This window comes from Manacus candei, unplaced genomic scaffold (genome assembly GCF_025592945.1).
Source record: "Manacus candei isolate 608988 ecotype Guabito, Panama unplaced genomic scaffold, ASM2559294v1 h1tg000027l, whole genome shotgun sequence".
Classification (NCBI taxonomy): Eukaryota; Metazoa; Chordata; class Aves; order Passeriformes; family Pipridae; genus Manacus; species Manacus candei.
Window position 1 is genome coordinate 10,028,415 of NW_026138075.1, and position 26,226 is coordinate 10,054,640.

The following is a 26,226-nucleotide window of genomic DNA, read 5'->3' on the forward strand; positions in this document are numbered from 1 at the left end:
CAGATATTTTAATCATATTTCTGCTATGGGTTGGGATCTACGTGCAGATCATCAGCTCTGTACAGACGCATGCAATCTGACACTGCTCTGTTGTAGTGCCTTGGAAAGTGATACATTACTTAAATTTTCATAGATTCAACATTAATTTACCAACTTTTTTCTCCTTTAGGGGAGATTACTGTAGTTTGAAGGAAAAATACTGCTCAGGAGTGGAATTTTTTAAAACTTCCAACCTCTGACATCTGTTTTGCTGTTGTGAAAGACTGTATGCTATAGAGGTTATTTTAGTCAGGTAAATAGGGGCTTGGATAGCAACCAGTCAGTTTTTGCTGTACGCTGGCCTGCACTGAAAATCCTCCATCTGAGCATCTCTTCTCTTTCTTTGTATTCATCCTATGTAAATAATATAAAATGTATTCTATAAAAGAAATTCTTGGTGTACTTAAAAAGCAGACTGGTCCTTTAATAGAGTGTGAATAAGTCTTGACTTGTATTGAGGATGGGTCACATTGGTCATTATGTTTCTACACCACTTAAAGAACTCCCAAGCTACAGCCAAGTGTTAGAAGAATTAATTTAAAGGGTGTAGGATTTCAGCCAGTAAAAATTGGCTATTTGTTTTTAGTGCATATAAGCAGTGCTGGTAGATTAAGATGACTAATGTTTTAGAAGTTCTCAAGAGAAATTTTGCATAATGATTTAATGTAAGCTAACTATTTCCAAGCTGGTTCTTTGTAACATAAAACCAGTTTAAAATAGTATAACTTGATGTGACTGCTGCTGAATTATCAGTTTGCTCACATGTTTTTGCTTATATTTCTTGTATTCATGTCTTATATGAACAACTGTAAGACATTTACAGAGGATCAAGTGAATAATTCGTACAGTGTGTTTATATAGGTAACAGTCTAAACCTGTATTAAGGTAATCTGTAACGAATTTATGAAATGCTGCTAGACGTAGGAGCGTTATTGTTTAATGTGAGAGATTTTAATTCTCTCCTTTCCTGAGAATTGCAGTACTGGAACAGCCCACACTCAAATCCTGGCAGCATTGCCCTTGGTATTTCAACAAATGACAGCAAGAGCAGTAAGAGCAATGACAGGAGATCCTTAAAAATAAACCCTGTGCAGCAGGAAGATTCACTTCTCTGCTTGGAACCCTATCTTTTATCTCTGTGCTGAAAAGTAAGTTCAGGAATAACTGCCTCTTGGTCACATCTCATGAGCCAGCTTTTCCAAAAAGGTCTGATATTCAGCTAATCAGCATATTGGAATTTACAGGCAGTCCTAATTTGAGCAATACCTACTGCAGATTATCTCACAGCCTACTGTTTGCATGTCCCTTAAAATCACTGGAGAGATATAAATGGCCATTGAACAGGAAAAATTACTTGTATTTCCAGATAGAGTCATTAAAGATTTTGATTAAAGCATTATTAAGTAATTAAAAAGTTTGCTATAAGTTATTCATATCTTAGTAACAAAAGAATCTGTTCTTGTGGCAAGAGGTCCTGTGAGGGTCCCGCCTTAATGGTCTTTCCTCCGCATCTCAAGGAATTGGTTGCATGCTGGTGTCAGTTTAATGTTTTCCAACATTTTGTCGGCAATATGGACAGTGGGATTGAGTGCACCCTCAACAAGTTTGCCAACAACAGCAAAGCTGTGTGTTGCACTTGGCACTCTGGAAGGAAGGCATGTCATACAGAGGGATCTTGAGAGGTGGGCCTGTAGAAGATATGGACCCTGAAAAGTTCAAAAAGGCCAAGTAAGTGCAAGGTCCCACACATGGCTCAGGGCAATCTCAAGCACAAATACAGACTGGGTAGATAATAAATTGGGAGCAACTCATAGGAGAATGATTTGCAGGTATTGGTTGACAAGAAATTCAGTATGACCCACCAATGTGTGCCTCCAGTCCAGAAAGACAACCACCAAAGACTGCATCAAAAGAAGTGTGACCAGCCGGTCGAGGTGGTTGATTCTGTCCCTCTACACGGCTCTCATGAGATCTTATGTGGAGCACTGTATCCAGCTCTAGGTTGCTCAGCACAAGATAGATGTAGACCTGTTGGACCAAGTTCAGAACAGGCAACAAAGATGCTCACAGTGCTCCAGCACCTCTACTATGGAGTCAGACTGAGAGAGTTATTCAGCCTGGAGAAGAGAAGGCTCCAGGGAGACCTTGGAGCACCTTTCAGTAACTAAACCCGCTGCAAGAGAGCTGGAGAGGGGCTTTTGACAAGGGCATGGAGTGATAGGACAACAGAGGAATGGCTGCAAACTGTCAAAGGGCAGATTTAGATAAGAAAAGACAGGAAAGAAATTCTTCCCTGTGAGGCTGATGAGGCACTGGCACAGTTTGCTGAGAGAAGTTGTGTATGCCCCACCCCATAAGTGTTCAAGGCCAAGTTGGATGGAGCTTTGAGCTACCTGGTCTAGTGGAAGTTTGCTCAAATGACATGGGGGTTGGAATATTCAAGGTCCCTATCTCTTACCCTCTTCACTTTCAGCTCTAATTAAGGACATTTGTTAGACTTGACATCATCTTCTGCATCAGTCTTAATCCACCTTCCTAATGGAAACAAACCAGAAGACCTTTCTTCTGTCTCAGAGGAGATGGATCCGTCTAAGCAAATATAGGGTGAAGAAAGATGAAGACTTTAAAAGCTGTCTGTACACTAAAAATCATTACATAAAATGGAGTAGCGGTTGAAGAATTACTGGTTAGGAGACTGGGCATCAACTTGGAATTTGACACAGACACTAGAATAGATGTTTTAATGACAGGTTTATCATGTTATTGCTAACCATAGTTGAGGTTCGTGCTGTGTCTCTGAGACCTTACAACATTTCTCCTAATTCTAGAGCAGGAGATCCACAAGCCCTTGGAAAGCCATCCTACTGGAGCAGCTACTGGGTGGGAGTAGTGGAAAGTGAGGATGGGAGAAAACAGATCCGTGGATCTGTGTCCATCTCTAATGTTGTTCAGGAATTAAATTACTTTGATTTCAGGATAGTGGCCTGAACCCCAGGAAAGGTATTGTGGTAAATTTTGCCAGGTAAACATGGCCTTTGTTTTCCTGAATCCAGTTTGGATTCCTTAACCCGTGTGTTTCTGCCAGGTAAGCTTGTCATTTAGGAGAGAAGATTAAACTTCACAGTATTTTGCCGAAGTGGATATGCACCAACACTAATTTAAAGTAATCAAATGAAGTTATTGTAACATTAATAAAATGAATTGCCCAAACAAATATTTTTAAAGCCTTCCTAGTTGACTCCCAAAATCACTAGTTATTAACAGTTGCAGGCAATGTAGTTAAAACATTGTGAAATAAGGAAATTACAGCATGAAAAGACAAACAAGATTGCACAATGGAATGAAAACACTGACAGTAATCGAGAAAAGTTCTATTTGCAGAAGAGCCGAGACTTGAACAAATGTGTGTGTAATAAGGAAAAAAGTGCAAGAATTAACTCATATAGCTGAATAAAGTAACCTTGAGCTAGTAGAAATAAAACAAACTTGATTTTGGGGGACAGGTATGACTTTGCCAGTGGTGCTCTTAAGTGAGTCTTCAGATAGTATTTCCTGGTACCTAACATCAAGCTTGACTCTGTATGGTATATCAAACATTTGATTTTATTTAGATAAACAAAGCACAATTTAATTTTTTTTACTTTGAATACAGAGAATATCATTAATATAATTTCTAACAAAGTAAATACTTCAGTGTTTGGGGGGGGTTACACATAAATAAATAGAAGGGAAAAAAAGACTTGACAGAATGGTTGAGGTATGAAGGGACTTCTAGGAGTCATCTGGCCCAGCTTTTTTTCAAGCCAGGCCACCTGGAGCCAGTGGTCCAGCACTATGTCCATCCTTTTCCGAGGTCCATTGCATGTCAGTAAAGAAACCATGCTGTTGGTAATTAATATTCATGTTAGGTTGTGGAGTTTTTTCTGGTATACTTGCCTAAGTTCCAAAAGACTGCCATAATCATGTGGTGTGTAATCATACATAAGTGAGTATGGAGTGAAGATAGTGGTAGTTGTCCAAGCTCAGGTAAGACAGTCACTTTGTGTGTGTAAGCACCAGAAGGAGGTCCTTCATGTTGCAGAAAGTGGTTGTTCACTTGCTTTGCCTTTTCAAATCCTTTTGCCTGGAAAAGGGGAAGAGGACCTGGTGGTTGTTTCAGACAAAGCTTGTCCCAGCAAGGAGCAGGGTTGTCATTCATTAAGCCCCTTGGTAAAAACACAGCCAAAAGCACTTCTCTGTTAGTTGGGCAACAGTAGGTACTTTAAACTTCGGGGGTTTGTTTTAGAGCTTTTTCTGTGTGCACATATGAAACTTGTGGTTCAAAACAAATGAAAGATGAGATTATTCGGTGCTCACTGATAAACAAATGAAAGCATGTTACCTGCTGAATTTGAGTTCTTGGCATTGCTTGCTTTAATATCCAGAATATGGTACTAAACAGTCCCCTTGAAACTGCTGCTTTGTGCTATGTAATAGAATAGCATCAGTAATACTTCCATGGGGCTACAGTAAATTTAAGTAAAATTATTATGCACTGTTAGATCTGCTTAGAAGTACTGATCCAAGAAATGAATTGCATCACTTGGACAGCAAGCCTTTCACTGGAAGAGCAAGTGTGCAGCCTGTGGCCCTACACACAAGTGCACTGACTCATGAGGTAGAGCCCTTGTTGCAAAGTTTGTGTTGATACCAAGGAAACCATAAATTATGCATTAGATTATGGAGGTGGTATTTTTCTGTTGGCTTTGCCTAACAGGTGACTCTTGCCTGCTGTTTTAAGAGTTCAGTTGTGTATTTCCATAGAAAAGCCTCGTCTATCTGCAGATGTATCTCATGCTGAGCAGATCCTAGGGTTCAAACAGGAGGATCTCCGGTGGGGTTAAATGGGCTCTCCAACACCACAGGGTTTGTGCACAGAGATAATTGCATCAATGAGGCTTGTGACAACTGTAGGAAAGGACAGTGTATCAAATACTCATCTGTATTTGCACCATCTTGCTCATAACAAACGAGGCAGAAACAACCATAAACTGTATTAAATGCTGAACAATGTGTGGCTCAGACTCTTAGCCCAGTTTACAAATGCTTCTCTGTTTTTTTCAGTCTTTAATCAATTTGATGAAGACTATTCTGGGCAGTTTTCTGATACTAGTGTTTTGTGACAAGGAATAGGTGTCCGAAAATTCCAGGAATATAAGAAATAAGGCAGATTAAGCAATTTGTCCATTTTGTTAAAAATGTTATTTCTGCATTCGCTAGTCATTCATGGAGATTAAGATTACAGTAATCAGTGTTTACTGTAAACCACTTTGCATTTTATGTCGTCGTGTGATGTAGTTCTGTCAATAAAAGCTTTGCATTTCAGGAGAAAAGATTAAATGCTGAAGGTTTTGTCGAGGTGTCAGGCTCCTGTGTTTAGCTGCATATTAATTTGTTTTAAGGTATTTGCAACATTAGTAGCAGAAGTGGAGGAGTGCAGGAATCCACAGTGTGAGGGTTGCTTCATTGCCCATGTCAACATCTTTACCTGCTTCCAGCATTGGTCCTGCACTTCCATTTCTGCTGTTGTACTTTGTCTGTTGGAGACTGGAAATAATTATGGTAACTTTGAAGCATCAGCCCGCCTTAGCCACAGCGCTGGCAGTTGATGCACTGAGTCCATCTTTAACTTGTGTCTTCTTAGCCTGGAAATAAGTGGCTTTTTCTCTACTTCCAATGTTTCAAAGGAGCTCTGTTTTTACTCTCAAGTGGTGCAGACAGCTTTTCATTTCATGTGTAAACCCAGCTGGATATGAGTTTCTATGTTGTGTTTTGAGTAGCTTAGCACTGCAGTGCTTTGGAAAGGACAAAGTCTATAGAGACCTGTTGAACAATATTGCAAATTCTGTTCCAGAATGCCAGAGCCTCAAAAGTAAATATGAAAATGTGAATTTGAAAGCATTCAAATTGATTGAATTATCAGATGTTGCTCCTGTCAGAGAGTTCAATAACATTCATTTACTGTTCAACAAAATAGCTACATGTATTTGAGGCAGTACTGATATTAGAGAAACAATTCCATCAAAAATTATTCTTGTATTCAGACATATGTATTTATCATTGCATTTTTTTAGAGTAGAGTGAACCATTTAGAGCTGTTTTCTCTTAGTCCCTGAGGCTACCTTTGATTGTGGCGATAATGTAAATTATTAGAGTCGGATATTTCCTACAAAGTGTTTGACAACTATTAAACTACTGTGACTGCTTGTGGTGGTTTCACTCTAGGCCTTCCTGGAGACCAACTTGTAACCAGGAAGGAACTAGAAAAGTGATCACGGAAGTATTCCATGCTATTCCTTTACGTAACTTGAGGTATAAATAAAGCCAGCGGGAGGCATCTCGCTCTCTTCCTTTCCGGCGAGGTTCGAGAACGGCGGGTCCCTGTTTTGGTCTGGTTTATCTGGAGCCGAGGCCTACAGTGACTACCGTTATCTGCCACGCGTGAGGGGAGAGCCTTGGGCCGTGTCCAGCCATCCTGCCTGTTCGAAGGGAAGTGGTGAGATTTTTGCTAGTTTGCCTTCGGTCGGCTGGTTGGCTTGTTCGGTCCTTGCCCCTTTTTGTCCTTCTCCCTTCCCCTTTCCCCCCCCCCCCTTCTGGTGTGTGGTATTCTCCTTTTGTGTATCTGTCTCATATGTAATATATATATATATATATATTTGCTATAGCTTTGGCTGCTTGTTTTTTTTTTTTTTTCTTTTCCCTCTCTGGGAGGCGGGTCCTTGTTGTCGAGTTTCGGGGACTTGGCGGGAAGCCAGCTCGAAACTTGCACACTGCTGCTTCTGACACTACTTAATGCTGTCTCATTAGTGCCTTATATATCCATATCTGTCTGCATGTTGGCAGGTCTTACTCCAATGTATGATTGCAAACTCTTGAGCTCAGGAACTTTTTGTTCAGTGCTTGAGCTTCTTCTCAGCCCATGCAGGTGCAAGATGCCAGGAAAGTTGTTGCTTAGCCAGTCTTCTGCATTGTTGTGATGTTAAAATACTTATGCCTTGACTCCTAAGAGCACTTAAAGGCACAGCGGCAGTACAACAAATAGAGAATATATTCATGTTTTGAATAGGTAGATGCATCTTTACTGCACATTTCCAAGCAGCAGTTTAGACTGATATTCTAAAGAGTACAGTTATGTTATTGCTACAAAAGCCAGTCTGGTATTAGTTCAATCCGCGCTAGTTTTGTCTGTTGAAAGGGACAAACTAGAGCAAGAGGAGCAACAAAGCTGGCAAAGGGTCTAGAACACAAGTCTTATGAGGAGTGACTGAGGGAGCTGGAGTTATTCAGCCTCGAGGAAAGGAGGCTCAGAGGAGGGCTTATTGCTCTCTACAACTACTGAATGAGGGTTGGTCTCTTCTCCCATGTAACATGTTACAGGAACAGAGGAAATGGCCTCAGGTTGCACCAGCGAAGGTTTAGGTTGAATATTAGGGAAAATGTCTTTGCTAGAAATGTTATCAACCACTGGAACAGGCTTCCCAGGGCAGTGGGGGACTCACCATCTCTGGAGAGGTTTAAAAACCTTGTAGATGTGGCACTTGGAGTCATGGTTTAGTGGTGGGCTTGGCAGTGCTGGGTAAACGGCTGAACTCAGTAATCTTGGAGGTCTTTTCCAACCTCAGATTGTTGGGACTCAAATTGACATTTTCCTCCAGGACATGTCAGACTATACGCTAGCAGAAATAGGTGGTTTTCTACCTCCTCTTGCTTTTTGTGATAGCAGCAAAAGCTTTCCTTACATGGTGGCTCTTCGTCATCTCAGGCATTTTTACCTGCAGTGCCTTGCCAGCCTCTCAGTGCACATAGGCACATCCAACGATACACCTTGCTCCTTATTGCCAAATTGGTCAGTCAAAGCGTGCTTCAAATGTGTTTTCCATGGGGTGGAAGAAAAGATCACAATCCTCTCTCATTCAGCTTCTCTGAAGTGCCCACAGGCTCTTGCCCAGACGTAGTGAAACTCTTTACACAGGTCTCAATAAATTGTCATTAGTACTTTGCGCGACTGAGCTTAAATGTTAGTCTTTGTGTTACAAGTTGTAAGCACATTACTGTTAGTAATTTTGAGAAGTATTTTCTGTGTTTTATCCTCAATAGCTCTGTGAAACCAGAACATCTATACAGATGGGATCTGGTACATCAGTGTAATTGTAAAAGCTGTATTTCTGCTGGAGCTGAACACCTGTAATGAGGTATTCCCTGAGAGATATCATCCAAAATTCAATAGTAAAATTTTTGTATTGACATAATATCCAAAAGATGGTTTATGTTTCAGTTTTCATTTTCTGTTAGAATCCAGATTCAGATTTGGATTTAGATTTGGTAGATTTTTTTAAAAGGTTCACTTTCAGTAGAAAACTTTTCTTTTTTCACAGGTGTATATAGTTTACACGGGGAAGGACATTTAGATCCCTTATCATCCACTTTTATATAGAGAGTCTTTAATTTTTTACCAGATGTTATGCTGAATTTTAAAACTTGCATTTGGTGAAAATGTGTCTTCCAGTAAGTCACTCAGCCTTGGCCGGAAGGATTCAAGAGATGGGGAATCCATTGCTCCCTTCCCTTTGTAATCTGTCAAAATATTAAGAGGAGTGGCTCATTTCTAGTTTGGCTTTGTCTGGTTTCAGGTTCCAGCCGTTAGTTCTTGTTGTGCCTTTTTATACTAAAAGAGCCATTTAGTACATTTACTTTTTCTCTCTATGTATTTCATATGGGAATTGAGTCAACACCCCATCTTCTTTTGGGAAACGTAATAGATTGAGTTCTTAAAGTCTCACTGCAAGTTAATTTCTCCAGGTTTCAAATGCTTTTATACATTTTTCTGTCTCCAGTCTTTTAACATCTTTCCTTTGAGATGGACCTGTCTACAATTCACTGATGTAATACACAGACTTCAAATCTTTGTGACTTGATTTTCTCCCATTTCATTGGGCAACTGTTACATTTGACTGCCTTATCACCGTAAGTATAGACAGTCCATTTAGGAGGAATTTGCTCTTTCTAGAATTGCTGCTCTTCATCTAGGTTTTAAATTAGTGTTATGAAACATTGCAGATAGTTTTTTTTTAAAAAATAAACCTAACAAACATATTAACACGCACACACACAAAAAAAGACTGTTACCTGTCCTGTTAATAACCATCATGTCCATCTTCATATTTACAGAAGCTTTACCACCACTGAATTGATATATATTTTTTCTGTGCGGTTGAATAGCCATAGAACACTCCAGCAATAATATTTCTGTTCAGTAGTGGTGTCTCCATGATAGTGGCCTTTGCAGATTACTTAGTCTGCAAGCTCTCAGAAATACTGAATAATATTGACTTTTAACCTTTTTTCATGAGTAAACATGTCTAGAGTTGTTTTCCAGTAGGCTGCATTGACTTGAATAAATTACATTTTTTACCTTTATTCTTCATTAATAGACTCCAATATCATAGTGTTGTGGGTCTGAAGGGGATTGCTAGTATGCATCACCTTCATCCCCCAGCCAGAGGTGGGGAAGTGATTCTTGCATCACTTCCTGACAGGTACTCATTTCCTTGGTTCTTTCCTTTGTATTGTGTGATGACACAACCTTCCTGGGCAGTCTCTTCAAAACTTCCAGTTTTATTTACCCATGTCTTCCTTGGTGGAAAAATACACATTCAGGAACAGCTGAGTAAGCAACAGTCACCCCCAAAAAAGAGACCTTGTTCTTCATGCCTACCATACCTATAGGGTAGGAATGTATGGACCTATATATCCATTTTTCCTTTGTTTTTCTTGAGATTTATTTCAGGCTATCCGTGCAAATAGTTTTCTCTGAAATTTTGGATTAGGGTTTTCCCATCTTCTGTACCATCCCTGTTATTTTAAGCATTATTTAAAATGAACATCAGTAGCCAGTTAGCTGATTTATGACTCTTGATCTTGGGTCAAACTCTGCATGCCTGCCAATTTGGAAAGATTTATTCCTGAGAATATATTGATAAGCAGCAAAAAAGAATATACTTCATGGAACACTTCACCTCTTTTTTTTTCAAATTGAGAACAGAAACATCTGTTGAATAATTTCATACTTTCTTCTGCATTGTTATTTATAGTTTCACCAGCTCCATCTGAAAACTGACACATTTTTGCTATGGATTTCATTTGTTGCTTGCATATAAAACAAAGTTCTTCGTTGTGCCAAGTTTGCCAGCTGTACATTGTTTGTACTCAGATAACTTTAGCTTTCCTTATCATATTTAGCTGATTATAAGCTATTTTCACTTTTTTCTATATTCCTTGAATGAGGAGGACCAACACTCTTGGGTATTTTTTTGTCATCCAGTAAACTTTTTAAAACTACCATTCATTCATTTATGTTTAAATATTAGATCATGAATAAATTTACTAATCTTTTTCCTACCTTGAAGAAAAAAAACACCCTTTATGAAGCTCCAAGTCTGTGTGTTGCCAGCGGAGGCTTCTTTCTGTTAAGTCCCACCAATGTCATCAGGTCACATTCACTAGCCCCAGGTGGCCAGCCATTTGTCTTTATCCACCACAACACTGCCCAAAATGGTAAAGTCATGGAAAGTATTATACCTTTTTGTCTATGAACATTGTTCATAGTTTTTAGAAACTCTTAATATTTGTGATCACCAGTGTCCATCTCCTGATGTGCCTAGGGATAAAGTTACCTAGTCACTGTTTTGCCAAGGTTGTCTGTTATAAACCTCCTCACCAGCATCTTCTCCTGGGCTTTTTTAGTGTGCTAATTCACAGGCACCATAGACCCAAGATAAGATTTGTTAGTATTGTTAAACTAAGTAATGTTGGTTAATAAAAGAGCACCACATCATCACTACTTTTATGCACTTGAATCAGTCCAAATAGGTTATAAGTAGACATTTTAATACTCCAGGCATACAAATTATTTGAACAGCCTTCAGTAATGCCAGTTATGTCAAATTGGGCCTCATGGCAATGGTTGGACAACAAACGAGAACTGGAAAAACTAACTGTGGCATAGCATTGATTTTAACATTCCTTTTCTTTTTATTTGCCACATAAATTTATTTGCAACACATGGAGATTAAATTTATATCATATTTGCCTTCTTAGCACCCTGCCCTCAAGCTGCTAATTTAACAGCTTTCTGGCTGATCCAGCTAGCTGTCAACTGAGAAGATTAGTTTACCAACCTGTGAGATAACCAAAACATGAGAAACATGGAGCTCCATGATACCATTTTTAGAGGTCCTTTTCACAGTATATTTACACTTTAAACTTTCTCCTATCGAGGAACATTTGGGAGGCCCAATTTTCTGTGGAGAGTACATGTCATTTTCTGCTAACCTGCATCAGCAAATAATCTTGTCATGTTAATGTACAGGGGCAGTTAACTGACTTGTTTTAAATGCATTGTGATTGTTATATAGTTATTAAAAGCAAAAGCAAATGAGTGCTAAGAATTCAGATGCTGATTGTTTACACAGATAGTGTTAAGGATAAGGCTAATTTAAGCAGACATATTATATTCTTACATTAAAACATGAAAACCATACCCTATGAAATAATTGTTTATAATATGTATCCTAATATTATCAATACTTATGTATTCAAATAAACATTTTAATTCAGTGAGCCACATTTAATAAGTAACATTTTCTAAGTATATTCCAATTTTTATGTGAAACATGGTTCCCCCCACATTAATCCTTTTATTTTAGATAGGTTTGCAAGACATACCTACAACAACCTAACAGAGAAATAGTCCACATGGTTAACAGGGTAAACCATTTTAGATTATGTTCATTACTGCTGCTGTGATACAGTAGTCAGTTTGAGGGCAAATGTCATGCACTTTAGAACAAACACTGATAAGAGCCTATCATTTTTTTCAAGGACAAGATTTGTGCAAATTAGGCATTGCGTGTAAAAGTTCTTATCACTTTACTTGCGATTTTTATGTTAATATATAATTTGTAATTATACATGTTATAAAATAAAATATACATACATACAATTTTTAATACATATAAATAAAATCTACATGTATTTGAAATCTGAAGACCAATTTTTGACTCTTAGATACTTAGTGAGGATCCATTTGAGTCTCACAGATAGTTACACAGGTGCGTGAGGGCAGACCTTAGCTCTGACTTTGCCTTGCTGGGCAAGGCAGATCCTATTTTATTACTGTCACTGGCTCCAGATGATCAGTGCTATTATGTCTGAGTTTAAACTATGTCCTGAACTGGGTGTTAAACTGGAAGGGCTTCTTATGTGTATTTGAAAACTCATGCTTGGAGTGGAAGGGAGCATCCCAACACTGCCTGAAGGCATGCATGCCATGACTGCTCCAACTGGATTTTTCCAGTGCAGTGCAGCTGCACGTGCAGCACAAAAAAATGGGAACATAAACATGTCTCAAAACACTTGTGCCCCCAGAGCAGGCATCACTTTTTGATTCTATGAGAACTTCAAGGACTCACCATTACTCTGAGTAATTACATTAAATGTTATTTTTTTAATTTGAGGGCAGAGTTCTAGGCATCTGTTTATGCAACTTGTTCCATTCAGTGAAATTTTCCACAGAGGAAATCTCCCATAAAATTCCATCAGATCAAACACTTGTAAGATAATGGCTGAAGTACTGTTCCAGCAGTACTATGCTGGACACTGATGTGTGTTGGAGTTATGTGATGGGATTTGGTTTGTTTCGAGAGTGCTCTGCATTTTTATTTTGACAGTTTCCTGCTTATTGTAGAACTTATATGCACCTTGAAAATTCAGCACAGCTTACGAAACTTGAAGATTCCTTGTGGCAGCTGGGCACCTGATTCAGCTGCCACTGAAGATTTCCAGTGCTTTTGGTTAGTCTGTCTTTGGTTCTTGTGCCCCAGCAGACCACTATTTGAAACCAAATGCTGAGTGTGAACTAATGATAATTTTTCAAGACTGTTCCTTTTTTCTTCTGTTAATAGCCCTGAATGAAATGTATTAAACTTTGTGTCATGCTCTGTCTGATGTTATTTTCTCCTTACTCTTGAAGCACACATTTCCTGTCCTCCAGGGAAGTGTCAGTTTCCATAAAATCCACCTGCCTATGCGAAGGAGTGGGTGCAACCTTAGGGGATGGGGAACTGAAAGAGCACAAGAGGAACCCCACAGTGGCAGTTGGTCACTTTCCTTTGAGACGTTGTCTGGAGACCCCACCCGCTGTCAGGGGAACTAAATTTGGTTGTTGCTTCTAATGCTAAGTGGGCTAACCACTGCACTGTCTTATAGGTGAAGGCTCTCCTTTCCTTATCCATTCTAAAAAAAGTGATCTCCACCTGTTTTTTTTAAGGAACAGCATTCATTGCTTCCAGGCTGTGGCATCAAGGGATTGCTGGTTTCCATGACTTTAATCAGTCAGTCTGTCCTAATTGATTATTTTTGCCAACGCGTTGTAAATGCCATGCGTGTTTTGAAAAACTAGACTATGGATGGAGCAGCCTCACAGGTGGAGGGGGAAGATGTTCACTCGAGCTAACAGTAGGATTTTTTGTACACTACGGAGAGGAGGGGTCAGCGACAGATCAAAGGAGAGCCATTGTTTTTCATATTCTGTCGTCTCTGGGTGACGACAAAGTGAAGAGAAACCACAAACATCTGGTGCAGATGGCACCAATATGCAGTGGGCTTCCTTACCAGCCAAATGCAACAAGTTGCTCTCATTGAGCCAACCAAGCAAAAGCATACCTTAAACAAGAAGGTTAGATGCAAACTGATCATTAATATTAGTATACCTAACCTTGAGAAACCTGGGTGAACTGGAAACCAGATATCACTGGGGAATCCATGATGTTGCATGATGGATGCACACACATAATCTTGAGAAGATCAGTTCCACTTATCTCTTCACATCCTTAGTTCCAGAGCTGCTCAGGGCTCAACAGAGAAGTAAGAACTTTTTCTGTTGTTTTGTGTGTTGATCATAAAGCTTATGTTTTATTAAAGTTTTAGAAATTCCAGATGAAATAGAAGTATGAGCATTTATATCACTTGCTGTCAGATTGTCTCATTTTGCTTTAGAAAAGCTCTGATATATGATACAGGTGAGTCCTGGTTTCTGCTGATTTGTGTCTTCACTGGAACTACATTTTTATTTGTATGGTTTTAGCAATGTATTCGTAGCTTTTAGTTTGCACGCACAAATAAATTATCTCAGTTATCTCAGTAGCAGAGGTAATGTAAATCCCACGTGGATTGATTTGTCATTATCCAAAACTTCTATCAAATATGTAAAAAGTATTCTTCATATAAATAAGGAAATAGAAATTGATTTTGAATAATTATTCTTTCCATACACAAGCTCTTTTGTTACACATTTTGTTAATTCTGTTTATGATTTTTCTGCACTCTGCATCTCTTTTTCTAAACTTTTCCTCTGATTTCATGTCTGACTTTATTTAATGCTAATAAATCATTTACTGAAGCTTTATAAATGATATTTCATTTGCCAGAGAGACTCTTTGAGCTGAGAGCTGTCCCCAAATTTGATACAATATTGTGTTAAAATTAATAGGGATATTGATGCAAAATTAATGCAAATAGACTCCATATCTAATCCCACACTCCCTCACTCAAGTTCACTAGCAGCAGCAGCAAGTTACTTCTTTGATTTCTGTGTTAGATAGGCAGTATTTATGAGAGGTTGTAGTTTACAGCTTTACTTTGGTTATCATTATTCCAGTGCACATTAAAACAATTTTTGGAACTGAATTTGTTTGTTTCAATATTGTTTTCAGACCTCTCTTAGACAAACCTGACTTTGGGCTTTGGCATATTTAGCTTGTGGCTTACCCCAGTAACATCTACACCATCTTCTTGAAGATGCTGAACGTAATTGACATCCTGCATTGTACGTGTACAGGATGATGCAAACACTGCTCGCACTTGTGAGCACTCACGATGTGCGGGGCAGTATTTGGCCATTTCACTTCTGCTCTGTATGTCTGCAAAGTCTGTCTTGAGTGCACTATTAGGCTGTAACTGGTGTAACTAACAACTAATATGAAAGAGCAGGATAGAAGTTATCACCAGACTTCAAAGGTCTTAACAGGCCTGTAGGGTAGACTACCTTGGAGGGTAGTCTATCCCCTCACTTAATCTGTTGCCATATCTTCTGAGATCTGCTGAAATCTTCAGTGACCTCTAACCTTGACATATTACTCTCCTGTAATTTACTGGTTGTGTAATTTTCTTTATTTCTGTCCATTTAGACAGGCATGAGTCTTTCTGATCATAAAATTATAAGCTCATGAAGTGGTTTGTGTTGGAAGGGACCACTCACCATGGGCAGGGATGGGTACCTCCCTTTTCCATTTAGGTATGTGTGCCCAGGTAAACAGGTTTTTGATGTGTAATAAAGACTAGTTTAAACCATTTTAGTCCTCTTGCCCTCCTTAGCTTAAGACTCATTGAAAATGATTGTTTTGATATGCTTCAGCATGTGGTTTGTAGATGACACTTGTAGATTAGGCTTAGGTTTAAAATCTAGCTATTAAAATAAATTGGGCATTGTACAACCATTTTCAAAAGATCAGGCTTTTATGAATTGCTTTCTTAAACCTAACTGTCCAAGGATAGTTTTGTTTATATTTTCACTAAACATGAAAGCTCATACTGGTTAAGTGCAGCTCAGTGACAATTTATATTGTGGGAAAAATCAGTTGATGTTCTTCTGATATACTGTGTTTCAGTATGGCAGATGAGTACCCGTCAAGAAAACTTCCCTGTTCCTGTTGGATTTGGTCTTTTTTCCTCTTGGACTCAGCATTGCATCTCTCCCATCAATCCCAATGTACATGGGAGAATTTCAATAGTGAAACCTCTTTCCCAGTCATCAGGCGGTCACTTTTCCTTGATGATGTCCATCCCAAAGCAATGGGCAGAGCATAGGAGGGGAGTTTCCTCCTCCTCTCTTCATGGATGCTTTACCATAAGAGAACTGTGGCTGTTCCCATGATGGGGAAGCAAGCAGACCCCTCTGGGTACACCAGCAGGTTTGCTTCTCTGGCTTCCAGCCTCTGCCCTTTTCTGTTCCAGCACCTCACTCTGCAATGCCTCATAGTGATTGACTGATCACTGTTGACCTGGGGAGAAAAATGCTTGAAAGCATTTCAGTAAAGCAAAATAACATGCAACAAGCTACTTGCCTCCCTGAAACTGAGCATGGGTTTAATTATCCTTTTAACCAATTAAAACACTTTAAAAGAGACTAAGAGTGACTGAGAGGGAGTGAGAGAAGCCCAGCGGTAGATTTAAAGTTCAACAGGGGAAAAAAAGATTATACAAGGATTTCACAAGCAACAACATTTGGATAGTATTTGGGAAATGTTTTTCTTTCAAGACTATCTTGTGATTAACTATGGGAGTAGCACATCAAAGCTGGACTGACTTCAAAGCTTAGAACCACTTACGGCTTCCAGCTATTACTAAAACCTACCACTTCACCCTGCCAGCAACTCATCTCAGCTGACTCCTTAAGTTACACCCATCTACTTCCTGCCTTTTGATTTTGGGGAGGGAAGGAAGAAAAAAAAAGAAGACAGAAAAATTTGTAAATTAAATATAGCTGTTCACACTAAAGCAGTGTCAAAGTCAGGGGAAAAAGGCAAATGAAGGCATTAAGACATTAAAGATTTAGTACAAACTCAAAAGTGATTTACATATGTACACTGCATTTGGCTGACTCTAGCGAAGCTGTCTGCTTTGGGGAAGTTCCTTGAGTAACAGCCCCTAAACAGTGTGTGCAAGCTCTGTAGGCTGTTATTGAGGTCCAGATGTTACCAGTAGCTTGGCACAAGCAGCGGTGCCTTGGGACTCCAGGATATTTTCACATATACAATACATATAATGAAATTAGTTCCCATCCCTGTTCAACAGGGACAGTCCACACCCTCTGATCTGAAAAGATACCTGCTCATGCACCTCCAAATGGTGTACCAGTATGGGACAATGGTCACTGATTCTTTTGTATTAGTGATAGAGACCTTGGAGGCAAATTTTGTATATTTTATATTTTGAGTGTTCCTGAAACAACTCAATTTGTGGCAGCATAAGGCTGTGCTACATTCTCTAACCTAAGAAGGCTAAAATCTACTAAAGTGATAACTTATTGTGGAATTAATATTGTTCAATGCCTAAAATTTGTACATTATTATTTTCTGATTGGGAGTTTTATGCCTAGGGTTTTTAAAATGGTACATGAACCTCTGAATTAAATTTGTCTTGCAAAGGACAAATTAATAGAAAGTTAGGAAGAAGTGTGGTCTTTCAGTGTATTTTATATAAGAGTTTATATGTTTTGTGCAGATCAATGACATACTCTCTAGAGCTAAATGCCATTAATCCATTTACGATCGTTTATTGCAATGAGGAGAAATTACCATTGAATCATAGAATCATCAAATCAACCAGGTTGGAAAAGACCTCTGAAATCATCAAGTCCAACCCTTGATCCAACACCACCGTGGTTGCTAGACCATGGCACTAAGTGCCACATCCAGTCTCACCTTAAAAACCTCCAGAGACGGTGAATCCATCACCTCCCTGGGCAACCCATTCCAATGCCTGATTACTCTCTCTGTAAAAAATTTCTTCCTAATATTCAAGCTAAACCTCCCCTGACACAGTTTAAGACCATGCCCTCTTGTCCTACTGCTGGTTGCCTGGGAGAAGAGACCAACCCCCACCTGGCTACAACCTCCTTTCAGGGAGTTGTAGAGAGTGATGAGGTCTCCCCTGAACCTCCTCTTTTCCAGACTAAACAACCCCAGTTCCCTCAGCCTCTCCTCATAGGACTTGTGCTTGAGTCCCTTCACCAGCCTCGTTGCTCTTCTCTGGACCTGCTCCAGAACCTCAATATCCTTCCTGAACTGAGGGGCCCAGAACTGGACACAGTACTCGAGGTGTGGCCTCACCAGTGCTGAGTACAGGAGATGAATGGGATGAATCACTTCCCTGGTCCTGCTGGCCACACTGTTCCTGATGCAGGCCAGGATGCCATTGGCCTTCTTGGTCACCTGGGCACACTGCTGGCTCATGTTCAGCTTCCTGTCACTCCAGGCTCCCAGCTCCCATTGAAAGAGCTGATCATACATTAAGGAGAATTTGTCTGCTTCCTTGCATAGTTCTATATTTTGAAAATGCCTCTGTAAGTGTTTGAAGTTGATTGTTTTTCCTTTATTTCTTCTCTTTACAAGGAGGGATTTTGGCAGCAGAGGGTGTACTGGTGTCTTCTCCCAGCTGAGCTGGGACAGCAGAAATGGCCCCACATGGTACTGACCTGCTGTTTGTGGCCACCCTGTCCTGTCAGAGGGTTCTCTTATTCTCACCTACACACACAAATTATGCTTCTGCATCGCACATGTGATAGATCTCAATACAGAAATGGGAACACAACAAACTGTTTTGCCTGGATGGTGATTGCCACTGGGTGTAAATTATTGAATTACTGTGTAGCAGAGTCAGTTGACAAAAAGATTGTTACCTTCTAAAGAGTTGACATATGAAAAAAAACTGTACCAGGACTTACTGTTAAATTTATTATATGTATGGCTAGTGTATGTTCTCTCTGAAAAACATGCCTCTGCCTTAAACATGTAAAGGGATAGAGGGAGCTTCTTGACTGGTTGATGATGCAATCAAAATGTCAGATTATTTGAAATAAATTGTTATTATAGACTAAGGTATGACTCTACCAATGCATTTATATGTGTGTGAGAGACTGGAATGTTAGTTGTTAATGACTCAAAACGATCTGCCATTTGTGGAAGCAGCAGGGTGCTTTGCTGAGGCCAGGTTTGCACCCCCCCAAGGGGTAGCAAGAGACTCTTTTGTGTGCTGGGTTTTGAGCCAGAAAAGGGAGAAGGGCAAGAAGCAGACCCTGCAGAGATGAGACAGTGTCCTCTCTTTCATAATTGGGTCAGTTATGAAACGCCTTCCACATTCCCCCCACCCCTGGAAGGTGTTGAGACATTTACATTCACACATGGGACATTCACACACGTAGGCCTGAAGGTATTCATCCTTTCTGATGGGGCATAACTGGCTCAACCACACTAATGTGAGAGGCAGCTGTCATGTCTTACAAGGTGTCATAAACCATGAAAGACCCTTAAATTGCCCCCAGACTCCTTTCTGGGACCTTCCACCAGAGGACTACCTGTGATCCACAGTATTACATCAGAGAGCATAAAACTTCCGACCCCCAGGGGAGGTACCTGGGCATTCCATCTAAACCTAAATGTATATGAACCCATTGAACTTTGTGTTTTGTGGGCTTTCCCCCACCCCTGATGGATCAAGACCATGACCATCATTTTGACCAAGAGACATACAATCAAGTCTCACTGCTGGATCCATAGGCAGTGATATCTTTCTATTCATTCTTTTTTTCTTTCTTTCTTTTCCTTATACATTATTCTGAAGTATTATTTTTATGCTCTTATGTTGCTATATTACTATAGATAATAATAACCAAAACAGCTACATACCTGCTTTCCATTGCAACCAAATTATTCTAAAATAAACCCTACATATATATATTTATAAACACCTACCAGTCAATGTCATTTCACTCTAATCTACCCCAAGGGATTGTTACCAAGAACCTGGGTTACCCTTGCCTCCTGAGGCGGGTCATAACAGTGTGATAGGGTTTTTTCTCTTCTTAAAGAATGCATTTTTCTCAAATAAACTATGCAGACTAGTAACAGCACAGTCATTTGAAGTTCACTGAAAATATGTGAGGACATCATGTTTCCTGCCCTTATGTTAAACTTGGTATATTGATTTTTTTGCACAGCTTGCAGCCTAGAAGTGTGATCTATGGCAAGGCAGGCTAACCACATACAAATTCTTGAAGTATTGCTGGATTAGCAGGAACCGACAAGAGTGCGCAAGTATTGTGACTTGATCTCTGTAACTTTTCATTTATGACCTAATCAATTAAAATAACAAGTTTTGATTTTATTGTCTGTAAATAAATACACACAAATCATCTGCAGAAGCTATTGTTTCCCATGTTTACTCATTTGCACGACATAAAGGCTGTATAAGTTAGGTACCGTACGTATGAAAACAGAGCTGAAGTTGAACTTAAAAATCAACTATATAAAGATTCAACAAATCTTTTTTAGATGACTGCAGAAAATTCTGGAAGGCATAGTGAGTTCCTTAGCTTGCAGGTTTTTGTCTACATTTCCCATTCCTTTTCTTTATTTATTCTTTGCCTGTTTAATCTTTTGTTCCCTTTATGTTCAAAGATGGCAAGATTATGGAAGCAACCAGTGCTGCAGCCTGTATTTAAATTTAGTTACAGTATGGTGGTGTGGAAAGCATTCTTCTGATGTCAGGCTGGCTTGCTCCTCTGTCTATATTATTAAAACCTCCTTAAACACCTCCATTATAGTGTTCACCTTGCTTGACTTCAAAGACCTGTGCAGCTGCATAGAGACAGTGAGCCACAACTCTGCCAAGTGGGTTACCCATGGTTTTTTAGAAATGCTAATGTGTTTTCTGCCATGTTTATGAAGTTATCTGTTTGCTGTTCTGCAACTCTGAAATCAAAATGATAAAATGAGTGAGACAAAGACAGAGGCTAACGATCTTCTGGCATTTGAAGTCATTGCCATTCACCTTTTGAAACCTTTTCCATCCTCCCCCCCAAATAAAGAATAATTAATTGAAGAAGTTATTTGGGGTGAAAGCAAAGTTGACATTGTTCCTGTGGAACCTCTTGAGTGTGGTGTCACTGAATCACTCAAGAAAAGGATGTGGATGAATGCCTGGCTTATCACTCAGAGTTTTTTGGTAACTAATCTGTTCAAAATGTTTGGAATAAGATAAAACCTGGATTGATCATCTAATGAAAAAGGTCAAAACAGAGAAGAAAGTGCCACAGTTTGTGTTAGGTGACACTGTGCCCTGCTTGTCTAATTTGATTTCACAGAGCCACTGAAGCCCCAGGCAAAGCTGATTTTTAGCTATAATCAGCTTCTTAACCTTTTGAGAACTAACATAAACAGTACCTATCGATAATTAATTATGTTGCTCCGCTATGTACAACAAAGTGCAAAGGTGAAAGTGTAGACTGCAGTAACACGTGTTGTGACAAGATCACTCCAGTGGATTACAGCCCTCCAAATTTCATCTGCAGTCATTGAACAGGGAGCACCAGTTTATCAGTTTCAGTCATCATTACCCTCTTGTGCTGCTGCCTCATCTCAAATTCCTCTTATGTACAGAAGGGATAACCTGTGGTGGGTTGGACTGCTGTGGTGGTGGTGCATCTGCTGTTTTTTAATTATTAGGATTAATTTCCAGTTGCTTACCTGTAATAAAGGATGCATGCTCCCCTCCTCTGTGATGAGCATCTTCCAGAAAGTTTTGTAATCTCTACTGGCAGAAACATCATGTTCATCTGAGACACCTGTCTCTAGGTAGGATACATGGGATGAATTTTATTTTCAGATTTTGTGTATACATGTACAGGCAAGAAGCAAAAATCTGAGGCACAAAAACTGGGCCTTTGCAGAATCTGTGTATCCTAGGTTCCCGTATGTTTTGGTTCATACACTTCCTATAGTTCGCCAGAAAATTTGAATTTCCATGGACTTCAAAACCTTTAGGAGATTTCTAAGCCAATGGCCTCTCAGTGCATTTTAACTTTTCCTGACCTGTGCTGATCCCTGGTGTTTATGTAAGGAAACTTTGATCTACTCATCTTATAAACTTGCTGCTTAGAGGTAGCATGTTGGCTCTGGGTTTTCCACTCTGTAGAAAGTAACTCTATTCTACTTTCTGTCCCACTGTTGTCAGCAGTGTATCATTCTTCTCCGACAGTTTGCTCAGATTAGTGCCTGTAATGGCTTATCATTATGAGCAGCATTAGCAGGGGTGTTGCAGGGAAGCCTTGTGCTGCCTGTGTGCTCCACTTCATCTCAGGGAGCATTGTGGAGCTGAACAGCCAGGCCTCAGGATCTTCAGTACCTTCAGCCCACCTGCTTCCATGGAAACTGTAGTGGTACACTGTGATAGCTGATAGATTAGCAGGAGTATAAGTATGCCAGGTAGATAGATGAGCCCTCACTTAATTCAGATACTTACTTTATTAACTAAGATTAATAAAGCCTTAATGACTAGAGTTAATAAAGCAATAATACTAAGAAAACCCCACTACTGACACAACAACTACAATACATAATGACACAACATTTGCACATTTAAAAATCTTGCTGAATATATATATACACACATATATGAGGACATACACAAGTCATATAAAAGGTCAGAGTTGGTTTCCTTTTCTTACAGGCAATAATTGTAAGGTTTACCATACACATATTCATTCATGGCAAAATTGCAGTGTGTTAAGGGGAAATTGAACACACTGTTTGCTTTTGAGCATCAGAAAAAAGGCAGATTGTCTTAACTGACTCTGAGCATGGACGTGAGTGGATCCTTGAGTTCTGGACAGAAATGAGAAATCGCTTGTGAGCTGCTGAACAAGTTAGTGATACAGTCTGCATGTATTTTCTCCATGGTTTTCTCCAGGAAATGGGTATATGTAAAGAAACTGAGGCTGTGAACCCTTCGGGTTTGTGGCCAATCCTTTGACATTTCAGGCTCTAGCTGTACAGGTCGTCTCATGTTCTGATGGCCCTTCACAGCCTACCAGCTGCATTTCCTTCAGGAGACACGTAAAAGATGTTCTGCAAGCACAAAAGATTTGCAATTAGTGAAATTAGTGAAATAATTTGTGCTTATCAGTTTGTTCCTGATCTTACAGCTTGTAAATAATTCTTTGCTGAGAACACTACCTTTAGCGGGCATTGTATGGGCTCTGGCCTGCTTCATTTCCACCCTGTTCACGGGAAAGGAGAAGAGTGCTCTCGCATTTGCAACATTTTCCAGGGAGTGGATTGGAATAATGATATTACTAGAGGGAAAAAAACTTATAAAACAAATCAAAACATTACCTTGGGAACCTTTTAATTTTTTTTTTTGTTGTTCTGTGAGGTCAGATCCCCAAAATCCTGGGAATTTGGATAGTGGGGATGCTTTAGTAAATGTGCAGTGAGAAAACTGCCAGATTGGAGATTTCTTTAATGCTACTGTCCAAAATCACCAGCCATGCTTGAAAATAGGAATTCTTAACAGAACATGCACGCTCAGTATGTGACTTTTAGCTGCAGAACATATGCTTTAGTGCCAAAAAGTTGTTTTGGTTTGCGTTTCCTATTGTGTTTGTGTAAAACTTTTTTAAGTTATGTTTTTATGTTTTAAGCTCTTTACTACTTCAGTCTTTGAGGCTTGCCATGAAAGCCCAACATAAATAATCACCAAAAAATGCTGAAAACCAGAAGATCATTTAAGAATTTCTGAATCTATAATTGATTCTTTGTATTATATATAGACTAATGAGATACTCGGTACACACAGTGATATTTTAACTCACTTGGAAAGGGGGTCCTTTCCTTTCTTTTTTTTTAAGATTAGATAAGAGAAGGCGTTTTAGCCCTACAGGGTTTGTGTGTGGTTGCTTTGTTAATTCAAAATATGCATCCTTCATTCAGCGATGTGTGGTTTAATGAATCAGTCCAGAAACTTCTGAGCACACAGAGTTTATATCACTGTTGGTATCAGTGAGACATGAGGATTCTGAGTGCTTTTTTAGGAGATGTCTAGCATCTTCCTGTGTTTGACAATTAGTTCTCTGACTGCAGTGAGAGACCCAGGCAGCCCTCTCTGCTCCTTTACTGAAGCTTCACAGACAAGTGGAAGAGTTGGCATTATACCATCTGGTGGGAAGAAGAGTCAGTCCACCAAAGATGGCATGAATTTATTGGAAGTGGCCCTTGCCATGGCTTGGTAGAGCCTTTACTCAAATCCCTGCTTGCCAATTCCAGATACGTTACTTTTTCTATGTGTTATAACTCATTGCCTCTTGATCTACTTCAATTTCAGGATCATGGATGATAGTATTAGGTATAGATACCAGTATCTGTTGTTGCATTTAAAGATAGATGGGACATCTAAGGTCATCAGCAAGTTGTCATACCAGCAGTGATAAGTGCTTAGGTATAGTATTGTAAATACCAGATGCTAACATCTGTATCCTCCTTATTTATGGTTTTGTAGTGAGTTGGTGGTGGTGTGTATTTTATTTACTGATCAATTTCTGTCTTGCTCTTTTTGAAATAAATTTTCTGCCCATCCAGAGGTGTGGAAAAGAAACTTGAAATTTTTTCAGCTGACATCAGGAAGAAACAAGAACTCCCAAATTATTTTTTAAATCTCACAATTTTGAATTCATCCTCATTGTTACCTTGTGAATTTTGGCAAAAATGCATTAGCCAAAGTTGGACATTAAGCTCAGAATCCTCAGGGATCAATTTGCAGATCTCCTCACCCAGGTCTGCTGTGGCTGTCCTGAACTGGAATGGGCAAAAGGAGAGACAGCATCATGGATGTCTACATAATGAAATGAGAACCATTTGCTTCACTCGGGAATACCAGATAATAGATTGTTTCATGCAAATAGTAGTTCGCTAGTAACTACACTAACAGCTAGATGCTGAAGTCAAATCTTGTAGAAAACATTCTAAATTTGTCTCCTTGTTGTGATAGATAGGTTTAATATGCAAATAAATGAATGGTGTGACCATTTTGTACTCTGTCCCAGGCAATACTTGGAATTAATAAATAGGGTCTTGGAGTGTGGCTTATGAGATGCAGAGCTTTTCACCTCTGTCTCCAGCACTCAGCCCAACACAGAACCAGGACTGCTTCTGCCTGGTGTTGTCAAAATTATATATAAAATGTGAAATAATGTGTTTCATTCAGGCAAGGGCCTAACTTCAGAGCTCATAGTCTTGGCCGTGAATGTGTGTGGAGACAGACTGGTGGCTATTTAACTGCTTCAGCCTTTGCAGATTCCTTTGCTGACCACCTCCTCTTCACCAAAGGCTATAGAGGAATATATACATTCCTGGCAACATTAAACTGCAAAAAAGATGCATTTGTGTTAATGTGCTATGGATATGTTAATTTGTGCAAATTCTACTTCGGAGGCTGTCTTTCAGCAGAGACGCAGGACAAGCATCAGAGAGCAGCATCACTTCAAACCCCTGCAGCTGAGTCTGCAGGAAGCTTGTGTGCTGGAGCCTTGAAATATGCTCCCCAGCCTGGAGCAGTTTTCGGAGCATGTGTAGACATATTGTCAGAGTACATAGAAAAGCTTGTTCTGAGACTGCCTGTTCTGCAGGCAGTTCTCTGTGTTTGGAGAACAAGGTATTTCAATTTCCAGGATTATAAATTGATGCTTAGTTGTTTACAGTGCAGACACAGTAGAACATCATTTGCTATGTTACCATTCCCTTTGAATTTCTTTTGTCACTAGGTTCGTACTGTCCACTTATTTAATTTACTCAGGTGTCCGTGGGTCGCCCCCAGGGGACCCCGGAAGCCTGCTGGGCATCCGCGGCCAGCCCCCCAGACGCGTCCGCAGCCGGCCCCCCAGGGGCATCCGCAGCCGGAGAAAGGAGAGGGGGAGTCTTGGCAGCGGGTGCTGCACCCTCGTGGGAGAAGAGAAGGGACCTTCAGAATACACAGAGGTTTGCTGTTCCGGTTTGGGGGAGGGGAGGGGTGTTCTGGGGGGCCATGGGGGTCCTCGGACTGGCGGGAGGGCAGGTGGGGCAACTGTATGAAATATCGCAGGTGAGCCGTGCGCCTGAAGATATATGCTAACAAAGTGGGGAGAGGATAAGGCCAGGGTGCATAGTGAATTCTTGTGGAGTGATGAGGGTCCCTGCCAGGCTGGGGCCTTGAAAGGTACCCGAGCCTTGGGTGGGTACGAGGGCCAGAACGGTTTATTTGCTTGGTTGGTTTTGGCTCACCTGTGGCTACTGCCTAGGTTCAGTATGTTCTGGATATATTTGTTCTGTTACATCCTGAAAGGGTGGTCAGGACAAGGGGTTGTTCCTGGGTATTTCCTTGGGATTATATATAAATAGGTGGCAGAAAAGTAGGAAGTGAAAGACTTGCCCTAATTGTTTTAATAGGAATGTAGCCTGTGCACCCCTATGTGTTGCGAGCTATGCTGGCGATGGTACATGC

The 26,226-nt window shown here is 39.9% G+C and overlaps 1 protein-coding gene across 3 annotated transcripts in view; it reads left to right on the plus strand.

The window, feature by feature from the left end:
- The window catches only part of FAM172A (family with sequence similarity 172 member A), a 254,120-nt gene that overhangs the window by 180,402 nt on the left and 47,492 nt on the right, over positions 1-26,226 (plus strand). Inside the window, exon 10 of one of the 3 annotated variants that reach the window (XM_051789284.1) lies at positions 170-204. The exons of the other annotated variants lie outside the window; for them this stretch is intronic. Within the exon in view, the coding sequence (XP_051645244.1) occupies positions 170-189 (20 nt within the window). The 3' untranslated portion in view covers positions 190-204. Of the gene's footprint in view, positions 1-169; positions 205-26,226 lie in introns of those variants that run through there. 3 annotated transcript variants of the gene reach the window in all.